Here is a 21,027-nt window from a genome sequence, read left to right on the forward strand (position 1 = left end):
ACCAGTGGTGTCACGGCCCTCCAGCTGCTGTAGAACTACACATCCCAGCATGCCCTGCCTCAGATTTTATATAATGGATTGCTAAAGCTGTGGCAGGGCATGCTGGGACATGTAGTTCCACAACAGCTGGAGGGCCATGAGTTTGACACCACTGATTTACACATTACCTGCTAGATCAGTTTATTAAAACTGTTACCGTTCGACAGAACAGACAGCCATGTTTTCAGTATCAACGTAGGTGAACAAACGTAAGATGAAATCAGTCCACCTGCCAGTTGACACAATAGCCTCAGAGTTCGCCGTCCATGCGGGATGACGGACGAACTCTGAGGCTTTTCTTTAAAGGGGCAATCATTTACAAGGCATGGTTTTGCCTTGTAACCGACTGCCCCTTTAAAAAAAATAAAAAATAAAACTCGTTCGGCCGGCATCCAGTCCAGCCACCGAACTCTGAGCCTATTACATTTAACGGTCTATAATACTAGCCATGTGGGCTATACGACTGGGAATACTAACTTGTGGCGAGCACAGCAAGCCACCTTGCCTACTAGAAGAAAATAAACTACCTTTTTTGTGTGTTGACCTTTTGACCCTGTGAGCTATTCAGTCTTTTAAACCACACCTAGCATGTTACACTTTAGCAAATCAGGAATAATACAGGTTTTATTGGGTGTTATGCTGTTTATCTTAATAACAGCTCTGATAACCAATTTTTATTCCCCAGATTACTTTTATTACCACCTGCCCAATGCACATAGATACAAATATTCATGATATGGCTGCCAGACAACCAGCCACTATATATATATATATATATATATATATATATATATATATATATATATATATATATATATATATAAGCAAACAATCACAAATGGATCTATATATGAAACTTCCCCAATGCCTTATCAAAGCTTTCAGTTGCACGTTAACATTTAGTACAGTGAAACCGACTTGGGTCCACATATTAAATATCCATATGATATTAAAGTATGCAATTAGTACAATTTATTGCAATGTACTGACCATTGAACACAGTATGAAAAATGTATTTACAACTTTCAATATAAGCTTCATAGAGTTCACGCTAGGATTTTTAAGGTCAGGGTACTGACCACCAGGCAGGGCACTATTTCCAATCGGGAGGGCACATTTTATATATATTTACATTAGAAAAAGAAACCATACAAAACATAAAAACTGCACACTGCACTAGGATTACGCCAAAGAAACATTGTCATACTCTGCTATGTCCACTATATATTCTGTCATAATAACAATTACACATTATGGCACACACTATGCCTTTTACACATTATACCACACACCATAATACCCATTACACAGGATACCAAACACCGAAAGTTCTCAGCGGCAAGTGCAGTGGGGGATCAGCGTAAGGGTGCACAGTGCAACACAAAAAGGGCAGGGTGCATTTTGAGGTTTTAAACATGGGCAGGTTGTGGCAGTTTCAAAAGAAACTTGGAGGGAACAGTATTTCATCTGGAATGGTCAGTGACCTGAGGTTGAATCCATCAAGTGGCCAGCAATGTGAGAGGGCGCAATAGGTCCATTGTGCGCATCACATACAGTAGCCACTAAACCTTGCACTTTAATATACCCCATGAACTGCATAGTAATATGTGAAATTTAAGGGTGATAGATAGGGTGCAGATACCAGCATATCAGCACTTATCTGTATCAACCTGAGTGAAGCAAGTGATTGGGAATCTGTATCCTAAAAAGGCAAGTCCTGAAGGGGCCTACACACGTGGCGATGTAGCAGAGTGATCTGAGCGATTTAGATCGCTCAGCACAGAGCGATGTGTGCTGAGCGATCTGTCAGTGGCAGTGTACTCTGGTGAGAACACTGGAGATCTGATTGGATTTATCATGGATGCATGATCCGCATCACTATCGCTACAGCCCCTACACGAAGCAATGTAGGGCCATTTTCTAAGCTCTCTGCTCAAATTAAATCAGATTGCTTAGACAATGACACAAATATGCTATGTGTGTAGGCCCCTTGAGGAAGCAAGAGCTCATGAAGATATGTAGATAGCTGAAAAGTGTGATATATTTTATGAGCCGCCATAGAAATCAATGAACACCACTCCACCTAGGGGTCCCAATATGCCCCTCGATTACCTATTCTTTGTCAATGCAGATCACAAGGACGAATGCCAAGTGTGACCTTGCAGGTACTGTCGGTACACATTCCTGGGTTAATTACCACCTCCTAGTCCAGATTCCCGTGCCATGCACCAACCATAGCAATACGTCGCTCCACAGTTTGAGATGGTGACCGCAGTGCTGGCATCTATATCATGTAAGCACGTGAACCCCTTCCACTTTCCACAATATTTTCTTTAAAGGCTTTATTAAGCTGTACAATAAACTGTAGACATGAACTGATTTTATGTGAGGGCGAGCAACTTCTTTATGATGAACTGAAGAAGGGAACACATGATAAAGGGGTTCAAACATTATGGAAAGACAGCTTCCATACAACATACTTCAGACCTAAGAAAGAGAAATAGGAATACAACTTATCAGGCGCTCGGAGTCTTGATTCCACCAGGATCCCTCCCGTGGTATTCACATAAAAGTGAGAGATAAATGCATGCGATAGTGAAGTACATTTTACACAATCACTTCATTTAATGAACTTCAGATAAAATGACATAAAAGACATATAAAATATCCACAATACACACAGCACTATTTAAAGTGCATGAGCAAATATCGTTCTGGCCCCTACACCCGGAGCATGTGTTGGCCTCATTATGCTCATGATCATTCAGAAAATAATAATGGTGTGATGACATACTGGGATGCATTGCTGCCACATATCACTACGGTCAGGGGTTCACCTCAGACTGCTTTCCTTATGTTTCCACAAGTTTCCTCTTAAGCTACAAATGTATACATTGATCACCTACATTTATATGATATATGCACAATACTAGTAAAGTTCACTGCCAACACAGCAAGTTTATTCATGTACAACTTATAGGGGAGGGTGCAAGGCTTTATCCAATGTTGGACTATAGCCACCGTAGCAGATAAGAGTATATATGTGTATGAAAAACAAGATTATCTATATGTGTATCAAGAGATTTGAATAGTGTGCAAAGCATAAAGTCCTTTTTTTTTTTAAGAAGGTTGAGGTCCAAGATTCCACTCATCCTTTATACTACATCATCCCAGAAGAGTATGTTGTGCAGATCCAGCAAATATGGGAAAAAGACTCCCGGGTTAGTGCCTCTCCAGCATACAAACAGCACAGGTAGGGAATATTTTAAGACATTTTGCTGGAACCATACAAACCAGGGCACCACAAAGTCTAGTTACGGCTCTGTGGTTAGTTGGTTTCTTTAAACCAATTAGACCACATTTGTGATGTGTTTCATAACTGGATGATTTAGTACAGGTCGAGTATCCCTTGCTCAGGAAAACGAGAATTTGGGATTAGGGATGTTTACGGTTTTTGGAATAATTTAGTTTTTTTTTTTAATACTTACCTGTTCCCCTGGTGGTACCCCAATGGTCCCACGATGTCTACAGTGTCCACTGGCGTTCGCGGAGGCTTTCAGGATCCTCTTCAGCAGTCCCAGGAGTGCAAGAAGATCCTGAAGGCTGCCATGGACATCGGGGAACTTAGTAAGTATGAAAAAAGGGACGGGGGGATCGGAAAAATTCTAAAAAAAAAAACCACACATGGTTTTTGGAATATTTCGTATAAGAGATCTACGGATACAGGAGACTCGACCGGTACTACAGCCTCCACCCTTGCTAAATGCTTCTTCCTACTGGTTCCGGAATGTCTACTAACATAATCTATTACTGGCTGATCACCATCCATTACAGGCTCTGCACTGAACTCCGACTAGCTGCTGGAGCCATGAGCCATGAGCCAGGGGGTTACAGGTGCCCAGGATGCCGGTTCTAAAATAAACTTACTGGGTACAACATGGAGACACTTGTGCCCAGCCATTCCTACTACTCTATATAGGACACTTCCTTTGATTCCTTTAAATCAGAGTGCAATTTGTCATTTTGTTCTCCTGCAAACCCTTGTGCTTGTCCCAGATACAGGACGTAAAAGCCCGGCACTCTCATTAATCTTAACGTGTGAGCAATCAAATACAATTTATTTTATCAGAAAACAATCCATAATTTTTATTACTCTCATCTTTCTGCAGTCACAGGCTCTTCAGGACGCCCGATAAGGTGATTTTAATAATCTGAAGGTGTCACTGTTGCGATATCCAATCCAGAACCTTTCCTATTAGTCACAATGAATAAGCAGTGTAGAAGGGAGAAAAAATATTTCTATATTGAGAAACACTTCCCCACCATATAGGATGATGAAATGGTATTGACTAATTTCCTGCCATGATTACAGTATCGCTGGTAAACAAAGAAACAGAAGAAATTATATTGAAATGATGTTGTTGCACGTTTTGTCCAACCCAGCCTGAGATTGCTTTGAGCATGTGGATGGCCAAACTGACTGCCAGACAAAGCACACGTTTCCATTCCTCTATTTACATTATTCATGTAGACAAACACATATAATTGCCCATCACAGGCCCAGGAGAACTCATATTAGTCTGCCACAAATATCACCACTTCAAATGCCTCGGCACAATTTTGTCATGGGCAGAAAGGGTGTTTGCATATGACTGAACAACTACTAGGACAGTAAGCTTCTTCCATAAAGCATAAATATATATATATATATATATATATATATATTTTTTTTTTTTTTATAATTTGGTTATGCAATAGTTCATCTAAAATGTTGACTTTTTCAGGAAAAAAAATATATTTTTGGTTCAAACATATTCATTAAGATTAAGAAATAATTTTTGGGCGCTCAATAAAACTTAATGTGCCTAAATATGTAAAATACAATGAATGTTACAAAATAAATTGTTAGGACATAAGAACATTCTGCAGCATGTATTGGCTGAGCACCAGAGGTGCATGGCCATCCCATGCATTGGTTGTAATCACTTCAAATTAGGGAGCAATCATACACTATTAGTGTAACAGGACTCCCCTATATGCACAATGCACAGTCTATAGCAGTGGTTCCCAAACTGGGGGGGGGGGGGGGGGGGGGCTGGCTACTCTGCAGACCAGTTGGGGTACTTGAAAATAATATTGGTAATGGTGGAAAAAGAAGTAGGTCTCTTGATGGCAGAAGAAGTCTTCCATCGCCATGGTCTTGTGCTTTTGCCGGACCAGCAATGCACTGGGAGCTGCCCTAATTGCCATTAGCGTTCATCTGCCCCGAGCTGACATGGGTGGAGGAAGCAGCGGCATTAGTCCTACAGGCATTAGCAGGAACCCCGGAGACAGTACACAGCCAGTGGCCAGACACAGAGGGATCCGATTCCTGACCACACACTACTCCTCCGCTACTCCTTGATATAAGGAAACATAAAAGCATACTGCTCATTTTCACTCGTAAGTACTGTGGATTTTCAGATATCGAGGAGGGGTACTCATAAATGAAAAGCCTAATCAAGGATTAAGGGAGAAAACGGGAACCGATGCTCTATAGCAACGGTGGGGAACCTCAGGCCCGGGGGCCGTATGCGGCCAACGTAGCCGGTCTGAGTGGCCCTCCCACCCGCCTGGCAACTTTGTACAGGGGAATTGTCGCGAGAGGTCGGTAGTTCTCGCGAGATTCCTCTTAATCAACAGCAGCCGTAGACTGTCAGTCCTAGTCAGCAGCAGCCGCCGGAGCATGGGACGGCTGTAGCAGGACAATTTGTAAGATAAATTTTTACATATGTCCCCCAAAGGATTTTTTCCCCATACAAACGGCCCTTGGCCTAAAAAAGGTTCCCCACCCCTGCTCTATAGGAATGCATTCCCCTATATCACCGCTGAAGCAGTGCATTTCACACACATTCCCCTGCAAATAATGTATCTTTCTGTCCAGGCTCCAAGCCGGAAAGAAACACTCACACTCTAAGTCCTGCAGTGGTACCCGTTCTCCCTGGATCTTCCTCGTTTCCCGCAATAAATGCCCTTGCTGGCCACGTGTTGTGGACAGAGTACAAAACAGATAGATGTTCAATATCCAACAGAATACAGCCCACCTATTCACTAAGAGCCAATGATATTGCAAAGTTAACATCAATATTGGTTCAGCTCACAATATGGCTGCATCCACCCTTTATGTAACACAAAGAACAAACTGACCTGGCTCTGCAAACATCACACACATTAACAAAAGAAATGCAATATAAAATAAGGAAAAATGAAAAAACCATGAGGAAACAGGATAGGTGCTATTGAATAACTCTACACTGGAAGCTCAGTACACTGCAATCAATGATTTCTAAATAAACAAAACAGTGCATACATACATCACAAGCTTTGTATAAGTGTATAGAAAAGGATAACAAAAAAGCATAGTTTAACACAAGCTAATTATATTTAACATATACACATATGCATTTTATCCCATTCTTTCTGGCAGGCGCTTTAAATGGATATTAATTCTAATCTGTCCAGGCCTAGAGGAAAATAGCACAGCGATAGTACTATTGGGCCTCACAGGTCATGAGTTTGATTCCCATCATGGCCCTGACTGTGTGGAGTTTGTATATTCTCCCTGTACTTGCGTGGGTTTCCTCCGGGTACTCTGGTTTCCTCCCACAATCCAAAAAATATACTGGTAGATTAATTGGCTCCCAACACATTATCCCTAGAGTGAATGTGTGTGCGTGTACATGTGGTAGGGAATATAGATTGTAAGCTCCACTGTGCCAGGGACAAGCTTCAGGCTGTCATCAGTATACTCGCGCTGTACTGATCTGCGGGCACATGCCAGGATTATAGGCACAGTAAATCCAGCATGCAGGGTAAGGAAAGGATGGGTACAGGTTAGACAACATTCCACGGTTGGCACAGGAGACAATGGGGGACATTTAGCAGTGCTTGTGCATACACCTATCTGCTTTTCTTGCATATAGTAATAAAACGCACAGAAAATATGACTAATGCGGGTACACACTACACAATATTTTTGTATTTTTTTGGAGGGGTCGAAATGACAAAATCATAATTGCTCTATGTCGCTGGCGAGCTCCTGCGCATTGTCTGTATAGGCAATTCTACAGCGGACATAACTGCCAACATCGGCAAGTGTATATGCGCTTGCTGAGGTCGGCCCCCTGACACGAATGAGGTTGCACAGGGTACACATTTGTCTAGTGTATAAGAGGCATAAGAGTCAATGGTTTCATCAGCGGCGGCTCCTACATTAGTGTGGACGCGATGCCTTCTCCCCCTGCTGTCCTGGCGCCTGTACAATGCAGATGACAGGCACCAGCATATGTGCAGTATCAACCTTGGTTCTGCAGCCCATAGAAGCCAAATTATGGTATTGGCACCTGTACAGTGCAGCGCATGTGCAGTATCGGCCTTGGTACTGTGCATACGCATACCCTAGGTTCTGCAGTCCATAGAAGCCAAATCATGGTACTGGCACCTGTACAATGCAGCGCATGTGCAGTATCGGCCTTGGTACTGTGCATACGCATACCCTAGGTTCTGCAGCTCATAGAAGCCAAATCATGGTACTGGCACCTGTGCAGTACCGGCCTTGGTACTGTGCATACGCATACCCTAGGTTCTGCAGCTCATAGAAGCCAAAGAGGCAGCCCAGAGGGAGGGAACACCTCCCAATGGGACTGCCTTGGGTGACTGGCAGGTCAGACCTCCAATAGGAAGTCACTGTCAGTCACAGTGAAGTTCACTACATTGATGGATTTTACCTGAGGGGCGGCAGTCCTGCAGCCCACATGTAAAAACCGTCACTGGGTTTCATTCTTTTCAGATGTAGTACAGATGTAGTACAATAGGCCCACAATGTCTTTGTTGACACGCACAAGGTTGATACAAGCAAAAGATTGGCATACGGTTTTAACTTTGTCAGAGCTTGGCCTTCTTCACTGCTCCGAATCAGAGTCCACATGGATGGCAGGAAGTAAAAAAAGTTCCAAAAAAATTAAAAAATCCCCCAAAAATAGTCATGTAGACCTTATGACCATGTCAACATGTTGACTTAGACACTGTTGACATACCATCTGAATCCCGTTTTCACCATAAATTTACATAGACATAAAAGGTACAAACAATGCCCAGTTCACAGTAAGGAAGTTTTGGCATAACGGTTTTATTCCTCACAAAACCGAGTGGCAAAGGCTTTCTTTCCGCTCAAGTAAAAGTTTGTGTGTCAGAGTGGACCCCCGTGGACAAAGGAGCACAATTAGTATGTATACGTGTACACAAAGTTTCTTGCAGGGTCTGACTGTTGCCCCCTGCACTCCTTGGCCCCATTCACAGGGGGTACGCAGAAGGTCAGGCCAAATGAAGCAGTGTTTTCTTACCACAATGCAAGTTAATGGGCTGAAAGTGACTGTGCATATAGTTACATACCAAGTCCTTCTTCCACTCTTGTTAGGCAAACAGCCATCTCACTAGGTCAATATAACATCTTCACCCAGAGAGAAGGGTTTGTGATGTTCTGCACCTGAGCAGTCAGAATATCACTACACAAATCCGTACATTTATCCTATGCACCAAACTAAATGTTTCCTGCTCCCTGATAAACACTACAAGCTTAGAATAGTCCCTGCCACAACTTGTTTTTGGCAATGACATAAGGATTTATAGTACTGATGACATCACTAAACAGGCAAATCGCAGCAATTTGCATTACTCATTATTAATAATTTCAACCATAAAATTACAATTAAACATGAAGACATCTCCTTTTGTGTTTATCGGTTTATCCTCATGCTTTTTCCATTGTGTTCATAGAAATGTGTTTTCCTAGTTGCATTGTCTCAGTATTCAGAAGAGATATAGAGGTGAGGCCACAGGCTTCTCCTGCATCACACTGGATGGCATTTGCACCATGCTATATAGAGGGTGATACTTACTAGGATGAGAGATTCAGAAAGTGAGAGATTTGGTAAGAAATCTCCAGTGTTTTTTAAAGCGGCAACCATTTACACTGATTTGGTGAACCAGTTTGGTTTTGCAGTGTAAATGGTTGCTGCTTTAAAAACACTGGAGATTCCTTCCCAAATCTCTCACTTCTCTCATCCTATTAAATTTCACCCAAAATGTTTGAGTGCCTGGCCAATGTTTGCTACAACCACAATGCAATCATTTTTTTTAGCATTCATTATTGGAAAAGTGAAATAATGACTAAATATTGTTGCTGGACAGTCATCGATTTGATATGCTCATCACAAACACTTCCTCCTAATCTTTGGAGCTTGCTCCTAAATGTTTTACATAAACACAGCTTAAAAAAAAATGGAATGAATAAAGGTGGCCATGCATTCTGCGGTTGCTATGGCCATACAGGAGGATTTCAAATCACGGCATGTGTATGTAGACCCAATCAACAAGTTTGCAGTCACTGTCCTGTGGCAGGTCAGTTACTCTGCTGGGTCTTTAAAACTGACCACCACCAGTCATACGTATGTTGATGGCGAACAGGCAACCGATGATCAGCCTGAGAGGCTGGATCTGTACGGTCATCCAAAATCAGTCAAAGATGGCTTGTAAAATGAAGCTCTCATTTTACAGGCCCTCCACGCTTTGATAAATACTGCCAGCTAGAACCCAGGTAAAATTATGTGCAGGGAGAAAACTCATTACGTAGTTACAATGGTAGAAAGTTTTCTGCTCCATGTGAACAAGCTCCAAACAAAATATTACAAGCAATTTGTAGTCTGGATGAGATCTTTTCCACTAATTTCACAGCTATTTTAATGTCTTGACTTGCACGCAATTCATATCTGCCTTAAAGGATTTAATACAATCTCATTGAGCAAAGTATCATTAATGAGGGCTGTAAACGAAGCCTTGTTTTGGAAACCACACAAAAACCTGGTTGGAACAAATCTGTGCAAGTCTATGTGGAAGAACAAACGGCTATTAAATTACCATTAAGGGGTTTAATGATCAAAGCATAACGTGATAATAGATAACGTGGCGTGATATTAAGCACTATCCAATCAGCTTCTAACGCTCAATGTACAAGCTGTGTTTTTGAATTGACAGTAAGGCACTTATTGGTTAATGGTTTGTCACCATGCTTTGCTAAATCCCCCCAAGTCATACTGTGGCTATGTAAACTTTTACATTGTGCTAATCTTGCATACGTCACTACAGATGGTCATGGTCTGTGAGGCTGCAGCAGATCCTATTCAGTTCAAATATACTAAAAAGGAAAGCACCCTATAGTTGTCATTACTGACGCAGCATTCTGTATATACAGTAGGCTATATGAAAGTCACCTCATTGTTACTGATGAAAGAAAAAACGCGCAACTGCAATCAAACGCCGGCCAGCACAGCAGCACATACTGTTGGCTAAGCAGGCTTGTAAAGCTAGGACCACATAGGGATTTTTTGTGTGTGTTTTGGAGACAGATCCATGGACACAAATTCAATCAAATCAGCTGACGCAGAGTCCTCCGCCCTGAACTTACACGGTCAAAAGTTTTATAAATAGTAACATTAACTAATGAATACGTGTTTGAATGATCATTCAGCTGTCACTGTCACATTCCTCATATACTATGGTGGGCTGCTGCAATATAGTCCATACAATTACGGATACTTAGTCTGGGGAGCCAAGAGAACGTCAAAAGGCAATACTATTAGGCAACTTTTCCGCTGTGAATTAATGATGATTTAAACACACAACAGAAATTTTAAACACAGAAATAAGCCATAAAAGTGAGGGTTAAGAAGTGGAGTGGGGGGGGGGGGGTACACCCTGCATTATTTCTAGAGTTACCGCCACTTCTGCACAGCCCCCCCAAAAAATGTGCTTCACAAAGAACATTTTGTGCTGGCAAAGGAGGATCATGTTATTATCAGACGGCTGCAGAGACCACAGCTTGTCTGAAGCAGAGAACAACTCTACAAGGCAAGAGGGAACAGTCTGTATATTTGTATGTAGACTCTTTGCTTTATGCATCAGCCCCCTGCTCCAGGCACAGGAATGTCACAGGATTACTGCTCATGCACACAGAGCCAGGCAGCAGCACAGCAATGCCCCTAAATGCAGGGTGACTGGGAATATAGAAATAGGTTTACTTACAGCTACTGCTCCAGGACTTCAGCAGAGACTTTATGCTAATCTCGAAAAACACAGAATCCTGTAAAGTTAGCATGATGCTGGTGGCAGAGTTAGCAGCCAGGAGTTGGGGCTGTCTGCTGCTGCTGGTCAGAGTCGCTGCTGCCTCATCGCCTGGCAGTCTCTCAGTGACGCACGGATCTGCTAGTGCTGCTGCAGATGCAGGAGGAGGATGGAGGGGGAAATCATGGGAAACAATCCTCAAGTTTTGCTGTCAGGAGGGTCTGAAGGACACCTTCACCTTTCCTGCAGTGGGATCATCGCGTCACTGGAGCGCAGCGGAGAGCTTAAGCCAGCGACTACACGCAAATACGCGTTTCTGAAACGCGCAGGAGAGAGAACCCGGGTCACACAGGGAATCTCCGTGATGCCAGTACTTGTGTCCTGCGCAGAGCTCCTTCCTGCGCTGCCAGCAGAACATTACTAAACTCCCTGGGCATGCAGAGCCTGTGACTGTGCTGATGTAATGAGCGCTGCTGCAGGGGGTCAGGCACATTGCTCAGCAGCATCACGCTGCTCCCAACTGCAGCGCCGGCCCAGGAGCATGGTCAGAGCAGCAGTGTGGCGACACCAGGCTCTATACACTCTGCAGCAGATCAATTGGGGACTATGTCAAAACCGGACATCAAAATCTGCAGTCCGGAGGTTGTCTTGTCCGGGGGACCTGGGGAAGGGGACATTATAGCCCACCCGTGTGGTCCGGGTTTTTGCTACATGCCCGGACCATACAGGGAGGCTTAATTCTCCCCACCATAGTGACAGGCAGCCCCCCCCCACCCGATCAATTGTGGGCACTTCACTAATGAAATCATATGTCATCATTAGATGACAGCAGCATAATATACGTAGTCGAGCCATATAGAGGAGAGGGAAAGTTTTCATTACGGCCAGAAAGTAAACACTCTTGTGGCAGAACACAGCCCGCCCAGCCTTCCTGTGTATAATACATTCACATCCACCATATGCAGTCTGTGCCTACCATGATAATCACTATTACATGCGTAAGTGCCACAGCCCACTTCCCACATCATACAATTATACAGTCCTTTCCCACATCATTCTATAGATAATTCTGCATACAGCCCCCCTGCACACTAGATATAGCCTATTCCACATAGTCAGCCCCTGCTCACCAGGTATAGCCTATTCCACATACAGCCAGCCCCTGCTCACCAGGTATAGCCCATTCTACTTACACCCCCTGCACACCAGGTATAGCCCATTCCACATACAGCCCCCCTGTACACCAGGTATAGCCCATTCTATATACACACTCCTGCACACCAGGTATAGCCCATTCCACATACAGCCCCCCTGCACACCAGGTATAGCCCATTCCACATACACACTCCTGCACACCAGGTATAGCCCATTCCACATACAGCCCCCCTGTACACCAGGTATAGCCCATTCCACATACAGCCCCCCTGTACACCAGGTATAGCCCATTCTACATACACACTCCTGCACACCAGGTATAGCCCATTCCACATACAGCCCCCCTGTACACCAGGTATAGCCCATTCCACATACAGCCCCCCTGTACACCAGGTATAGCCCATTCTATATACACCCTCCTGCACACCAGGTATAGTCCATTCCACATACAGCCCCCCTGCACACCAGGTATAGTCCATTCCACATACAGCCAGCCCCTGCTCACCAGGTATAGCCCATTCCACATACAGCCCCCCTGTACACCAGGTATAGCCCATTCTACATACACACTCCTGCACACCAGGTATAGCCCATTCCACATACAGCCAGCCCCTGCTCACCAGGTATAGCCCATTCCACATACAGCCCCCGTGCACACCAGGTATAGCCCATTCCACATACAGCCAGCCCCTGCTCACCAGGTATAGCCCATTCCACATACAGCCAGCCCCTGCACACCAGGTATAGCCCATTCCACATCCACCCCCTGCACACCAGGTATAGCCCATCCTACATACACCCTCCTGCACACCAGGTATAGTCCATTCCACATACAGCCAGCCCCTGCTCACCAGGTATAGCCCATTCCACATACACCCCCTGCACACCAGGTATAGCCCATTCCACATACAGCCCCCCTGTACACCAGGTATAGCCCATTCTATATACACCCTCCTGCACACCAGGTATAGCCCATTCCACATACAGCCCCCCTGTACACCAGGTATAGCCCATTCTACATACACACTCCTGCACACCAGGTATAGCCCATTCCACATACAGCCAGCCCCTGCTCACCAGGTATAGCCCATTCCACATACAGCCCCCCTGTACACCAGGTATAGCCCATTCTACATACACACTCCTGCACACCAGGTATAGCCCATTCCACATACAGCCAGCCCCTGCTCACCAGGTATAGCCCATTCCACATACAGCCCCCGTGCACACCAGGTATAGCCCATTCCACATACAGCCAGACCCTGCTCACCAGGTATAGCCCATTCCACATACAGCCCCCCTGCACACCAGGTATAGCCCATTCCACATACAGCCAGCCCCTGCACACCAGGTATAGCCCATTCCACATACAGCCAGCCCCTGCTCACCAGGTATAGCCCATTCCACATCCACCCCCTGCACACCAGGTATAGCCCATCCTACATACACCCTCCTGCACACCAGGTATAGTCCATTCCACATACAGCCAGCCCCTGCTCACCAGGTATAGCCCATTCCACATACACCCCCTGCACACCAGGTATAGCCCATTCCACATACACCCCCTGCACACCAGGTATAGCCCATTCTACATACACCCCCCTGCACACCAGGTATATCCCATTCCACATACAGCCAGCCCCTGAACACCAGGTATAGCCCATTCCACATACAGCCAGCCACTGCTCACCAGGTATAGCCCATTCCACATCCACCCCCTGCACACCAGGTATAGCCCATTCTACATACACCCTCCTGCACACCAGGTATAGTCCATTCCACATACAGCCAGCCCCTGCTCACCAGGTATAGCCCATTCCACATACACCCCCTGCACACCAGGTATAGCCCATTCCACATACACCCCCCTGCACACCAGGTATATCCCATTCCACATACACCCCCCTGCACACCAGGTATATCCCATTCCACATACACCCCCCTGCACACCAGGTATATCCCATTCCACATATAGCCCCCTGCTAACCACACACATCCTGTTCCAGAATCCACAACCAGCAACCTGTCCATATACAACCTATTCCCTACACAGCCCCCTGCGCACAATGTACAGCCTATTCAGACCCATGCTCACCACTTACAATCTATTTCCCAAAAACATTGCCCCTGCAAGTCTTCTTGGCACCCTAGAAAAAACTTCTATCTACTGCTTCCAACCCCACAACCCCTTCTTCCAACCCCACACTGCCACCAATAAATACCCACTTTTCAGACCCTCAAAGAAAGTGTTCTACAGCCACCACCTGTATAAAGTACAAGAAGGCGGTGTTCTTCATAGACCTCAATTTTGTAAAAGGTGGACTCTGTGGCACCCTCCGCAGGCAGCTGCCTAAAGATGCCCTGCACACAAAGCCACCCTGTCCACTATGTATAGCATATTCCCCATACAGCCATCCTGAACACCAATGTATATCCTATTCACCCATACAAACCTTATCCCCTACAAGCATAGCCTATCGCCATCATGTCAACTAATGAAGAGGTTTTTGTGCTTTTTTGTTTTTGTGCCAAAACCATATTACATAGAAGGAAGGCTAAGAAGAATGCACTTGTGAAGATATCCAGGTTATATGCTAAAGCCTGTTTCCATAGCAACAGCTGGCATTACTTGGACACAAAAGTCATAGGTCTGTGATGTTAATAGTTTATAAACCAAGCCATTTATGCACATTCATTTCACCCACAAAATGGCAGCATTCAGTGTGTGTATGTGTTGCACACATGCACAAGTGATTCATTCATTTAAGTATACTTCATTGCATTGTGCCTCAGTGAGGTCACTAGCTCCTAGAAAAACTAACAATCACTGGCATGAATACTGTTCTAGGATGTAAACAGGCCGTATTTACTGTATGTAGCCATCAATTACCCTATAATGCATGCTATATATACACACACATTCTAAATATTTTAGATTTAGTGCCTTTTTGGTGCAAAAGTCCTTTAGACTTTCACTGTAAATACTGCTGACTGGAATCGAACAACAGACAACTGCGCAGTGTGCATGTGAAAGGAAGTAATCCCTGGCAACTTTAATGCCAAATACAGCATTTGGAGGTTCAAGTTCTCTCTAAATCACTAGAAAATATGGTACTTTTTTTTTAGAACGGCCACAATCGGGGGTAATCGTGTAACTTAACTTAAGGTACACGATTACCCCCGATGGACCCGATTTCCTTTGAAATCAGGTCCACTTTGCCGGCAAAGGCAAAATCGGGTCCATCGCGTCGGTCGGGTGCATTAACATGGCACGCGACGTGACCGACGCGATGCACCCGATTTTGCCATAGGGTTCATAGGGACTGGAGATGCCTCTGAAGAGGATCCCGGAGGCCGCTGTGGACTTCGGGGGATGAGGTAATTATAAAAAAAAGGGGTGGGGAAAAAAGCAAAGAAACAAAATATTCTGAAAAACCACGATTTTCGGAATATTTCGTTTTTTTGGAATACACCGATAAGGAAGACCTGACCTGTATTAGCTTTTTATTTATATAAATACAGCAAACTATGTAACAAAGTTTCCAGGATGTCTACACGTGTAACAGTATTTGCTGCAAAACAGTAATCAATTTTATAACAGTGTAATATATTAGCATAGATTAAACTGGACTATGGGCTTTATTCTGATCTGAGCTCAGTACAATTTGTTCGGAAACTGGGCAAAACCATGTGCACTGCAGGTGGGGCAGATGCAACCTGTGCAAATAGAGTTCAATTTGGGTGGGGTATGCTGAAACTGAAATCTAAATTGCAGTGTAAAAATAATGCAACCAGTATTTACTCTGCACAGAAACAAAATAACTCACCCAAATCTAACTCTCTCTGCACATGTTACATCTGCCCCTACCTGCAGTGCACATGGATTTGCCCATTTTCCAAACAAATTTGTACTGAGCTCAGATCAGAATAAGGCCCTATGTCCTTCCCTTAACAAGGTTGCTAGTTGCCAGTATATTAATAGTAAAATAACATGGAAAGAAATCTACATTTTTATTACACACACACAGAATCATTTACTTTGCTCAGGCACTCTGTAAAGATATGCTGCACAAATCATTAAGTAGAGATAGGCTGAATGCTCAGACATATATTAAAATGATTTCAAGAGCTCAAACTGAACATGTGACTTGTACCGCTTCATTAGCTTTTTCTGTCAGCCAGGCGCCCTGTACTACAGCACTGAGTCTTGTACTGGTGTAGTGCTGCTAAGTATTCTGCATAAAACCATTCAGCAGTGTTATCAGAAAAGAACAGCAACCCCCTTAATTACTGGCAAGTGTGTGCTTTCTGAAAAAGTATGTAACAAATGTAACCACATACTGTGCAACAGGGAGTTCAACAAAAGTATTTCTAAAAATGAATGTGTATGAACAAATAGAGAACAATAACTCAAAATAGTCGCCTATTGTTGCAAAGTGGCTGAAATTCCAATTCCTGGAAGTTTATTGTGTTCACAGATTGGTGGTAAAAGCTCAACTTGACTTTACAAATAGGGTAAAATGTATTAGGATGAGAGATTCAGAAAGCGAGAGATTTGGTAGGAAATCTCCAGTTTTTTTAAAGCGGCAATCATTTACACTGCAAATCCAGTTTGATTTTGCAGTGTAAAAGATTGCCACTTTAAAAAAAAAACCTGGAGATTTCCTACCAAATCTCTCATCCTATTAAATTTCACCCAAAGTGAGCACGCTTCAACCGAAACCCCAAACAACCCCCCCCCCCACCTTCCCTAGCAGCACACACCTCAACACCTCAGCAACCCCATTACTCAGCAGTTCCAGAGAATACTGACTTATTCACATCAGTCTCTGCATTCCATAGTGCTTACAGTAAAAAATCCATACCAAGAAATTACACATACCTCACTATTAATAGAACTTTATATAGCAATTCAAGACATATTGGTAGGACAGACAAAGCAAGAGATTTTTGTACTTGACGGGCAAGTCTCAATATACTCAGCGTGAGAATCATACTGCTCTTTGCTTTCTCACAAGCAGCTTCCCTGCCTCACAAGGAACCTGATGGGAAAGCAAATGACGATTATGGAAGACACTGCAGAAATGAGTATACAGCCATGGGCTGCATGGCTCCTGAATCAATTCATTGCATTTCACCGAGCATAGAGTTCACTTGTATACAAGTATCTAGCATATTAGTGTATTTGCTCAAAAATGTCAGGACCTCTTCAATGGAAAACGTAGATTATAGCAGTCACACAGACATCAAGGCACTTTCATAACCTGCCTACAGCACATGTGTGTACTTTCTTAATGAAGATTTCCGGAGACAGCGAGTTAAGCTCAGGGGGCTGAAAGAAACAGTCCGTTCTGTAGAGAAGAAAACCCAAATAAACCATAACTACTTTGTTCCACAGATGGCTGACCAGCTGTGATGTACATTTATGTAATAAGCAGAGATTTTATGAACAATGGGGCAGATGTATTAAGCCTTAACAAGAGATAAATGCAAGGGTGATAAGGAGAGATAAACGTCCAGCCAATCACCTGCTAACTGCCATGTTACAGCCTGTGTTTGAAAAAAGTCAGTTAGCAGGTGATTGGCTGGACGTTTATCTCTCCTGATCACCCTTACATTTATCTCTTGTTAAGGCTTAATACATCTGCCCCATTGTGAGAATCTGAGAGAACAATTAACAACCGTCTTTCATAATATGATGGACATGATGCTGTTGCTATACATGAGTACTTTAGGCACCTTCCTGACCACACAGCTGCCCAGGACACATCAGTATGTGCTGGGTTGATTAGAGCTGCTAATTGTCTAATTGTATTTGCACATGTTACATCTGCCCCACCTGCAGTGCACATGGTTTTGTCCATTTGAGAAGGAATTTGCCTCTAAGAGTGAACCAGAATAAGGCCATCAGTGCCACTGGATGACATAACTGCTACAGTCAGAAACATCAGGCTTTTTTTGTATTAGATGGAATACATAATCCATTGTCCTGGCCTGAACACAAGTGAGAGTGGCTTTCTCCTCACCCCCTCTCCAATACTGGCTGTGTGCTGCCACCGGTTACATGTACTTATACTGTAAAGGCCTGCAATGTACTGCACAAGGATGAGCTCTTTCTTCCATAATTACAACCTGCTAGTCCCATGGGTTTAACTGAAGCACAACAGAACAGTAAATGGTCTTCCATAGGGAGTCGCGAAAAACCTTAATGACTATCTCCAGCCTTTTAAGGAGACCAGCAATACTGTGAATTTGATAGATTTTGTACAAAACATAAAAGCACATCAGTTAGAGGATTTACATACTGGAGAGTGCACTTTCCTCTAATAGCCGGGGCTCCTGGATGGCTCTTGTGAGAGCATCATCTGTTCTTCTCAATTTCAAGTAAGAAACCAATACGTTCTGCTGCACACTGTACAACAGAGGATAGGGGTAATTACCACATACCCATTCAAGGTGCTGCATGCCTTTACTTCTGCCACAGAATCTAAGGAAATACTCCTGGATCTTATTCCCTACAAAGAGCCCATACCAGGGAATAACAGTAAAATCACTGAGTTCAATACGAATACCAATAAGAAAAGTAGATTTACACTTCCAGTTATCTGTGGCCAAAACAATAATACAGTAGTCACATTTCACGCTCCATCTAGCCATTTATAGGTGTGATCCGTGTCTCCTCAGCTGTATGAAGGTAAGAAATCTGCTCCTACAGGTTTAGTTGTTACATACCCTCCAACATTTGAAGGGAAAAAATCGGCACACACCCAGAAAGGGGCGTGGCCATATGTAAAGTGGGTGTGGGCACTGTTAAAAGGGGGCGTGGTCACTCCTTTCCGAATGTGTACTCTGCATTTAAAATAAAAAAGTGTTGCCAACCTTCCTTTCTGCAGAGCTTCGTGTGCTCTGCCTCCGTTCGCCAACCTTACCAGATCCCCCGTCTGGCCACCATCCCACGCTGTGCAGCTCAGCCTCAAGCAGCTGAGCTCTCTGCTGCACTTTACTTTGCGCACAGAAGGACGCCACTGCACTTCCCCTGAGTGTGCCGGGTCCGCGGTGCCGGCGTGTGACGTCATGACGCGTCACACGCTGGCACAGGACCCGCAATGCACCCTTGGGAATGGGTGCTTGGACGGGTGAGCGCACAGCCGGACTGACAGCCCGGAGCCAGGAAGAGTTCTACAAATACAGAGGAGAGCGCACCAGTGATGTAAGGCAAATGTAAAATATCGGTACATTCGGTACGGACTTTATTTACCTGTACAGACCGTTAAAAAACGGTACTGTACCGGCAAATTCGGTAGAGTTGGAGGGTATGTTGTTACGCAGCCATGGAAAGCTGGAATAACAGCTCTGAAGAAAAAACATTCATTACTCATTGTGCACTTTATAGCCCCACTTAAAAAATTGTAAAAAATTTCTGCAAAACAATCAACGCAAGCAGGAATACACAGGTCTGTACGCACACAGCAACAACAAAAAAAAACAGAAGTGGTCATAAAAACATTAAATTAGAATAGATATAATAAACAATTAATATTGGAGAAATCTCTATGCAACAAAGCCAAATCTACATGTATATTCTAAGAGGGCCTATGTCTACTCATTTTGAGACTAATCCAAGTCATGTAAAGGAAGGGTGTAAATGTAAGATGTGCTTGGTGTAATGAGGGACTGAAGCCAGGGACCTTGTGGATCTTATACCCCATTTCACACTACACCGCAGACCTGGGTTATGGCGCTTTCACATTAAACCCTGGGTCATGCCCTATAAAGAGGGCAACGTGGGGTTTAAGCTTTGGTGCTTTAACACCACATCTCGATCAACCCGGCAATTTGACCAGGGTTATCAGAAGAGTTAAATCCAGGTCGCCCTCTGTATAATGGTTGCCCCAGGTTTAATGTGAAAGCGCCGGACTTGAGATCCCAGATAGCGATGTGAAAGGTGTAATACAGTCACATACTCTATCCACATAACATTAATCAACCACTTCTACTGATGGCAAGTCACACCATATGGCTATAAAAGATCAATACAACTACTATTTGTATTCCCTGTTGTAGGGAACCACCACTACCACCACCACCACCATTGTCATATTTTGTTTCACCCCAAAAAAAGGGAAAGAAACAAATATGTAAAATCCGTATTCCGCACTTGTCCGAAAACAGAGAAGAAAAAAAGAACAATCGGAGACCTCGGTTCTCAAATACGGATCTTATTGGCTATCGGCTCTCACATGTTTTGGATAGCCAATACAATCCCTATTTGAGAACCGAGTAAATCAGAGTAAAACCAAACCCACACATCTCTACCAAAAAGCAGTGCTACAGTGTCTATAGTACACAAGGAAGGTTAAGGGTGTGTATAAATGGCAGCATAAAACCAGCATACGTAGATGCACCAATACACTAAATGTATAATTATATAAAAACAGGTATTCATAATATAAAAACACCAAAAAAAGCTTTGACTTTCTTGGAGGCACTGCACTTTTTCAACAGGCCCTGTATCGGTGGTATAAACCAAATCTTGTATATTTTACTGGGTCTCAACTAACACAAATAACATTCAGTTTTGATTCACTATCTATAAATCAACCTGCTCTGAATTTATAAACCGCTTTACACAGTACACATAGGAGTGGATGCAGAGGGACAGTAAACCTGCATCGT

General features: G+C 43.8%; 1 protein-coding gene across 9 annotated transcripts in view; it reads right to left on the reverse strand.

The window, feature by feature from the left end:
- Positions 1-21,027, reverse strand: part of FRYL (FRY like transcription coactivator) — a 250,991-nt gene that overhangs the window by 153,031 nt on the left and 76,933 nt on the right. For 3 of the 9 annotated variants that reach the window (XM_083168296.1, XM_083168210.1, XM_083168199.1), the window contains exon 1: positions 11,158-11,600. The exons of the other annotated variants lie outside the window; for them this stretch is intronic. In XM_083168296.1, the coding sequence (XP_083024422.1) occupies positions 11,158-11,230 (73 nt within the window). In that variant the 5' untranslated portion in view covers positions 11,231-11,600. Of the gene's footprint in view, positions 1-11,157; positions 11,601-21,027 lie in introns of those variants that run through there. 9 annotated transcript variants of the gene reach the window in all.

Source organism: Crinia signifera, chromosome 1 (genome assembly GCF_055691185.1).
Source record: "Crinia signifera chromosome 1, ASM5569118v1, whole genome shotgun sequence".
Classification (NCBI taxonomy): Eukaryota; Metazoa; Chordata; class Amphibia; order Anura; family Myobatrachidae; genus Crinia; species Crinia signifera.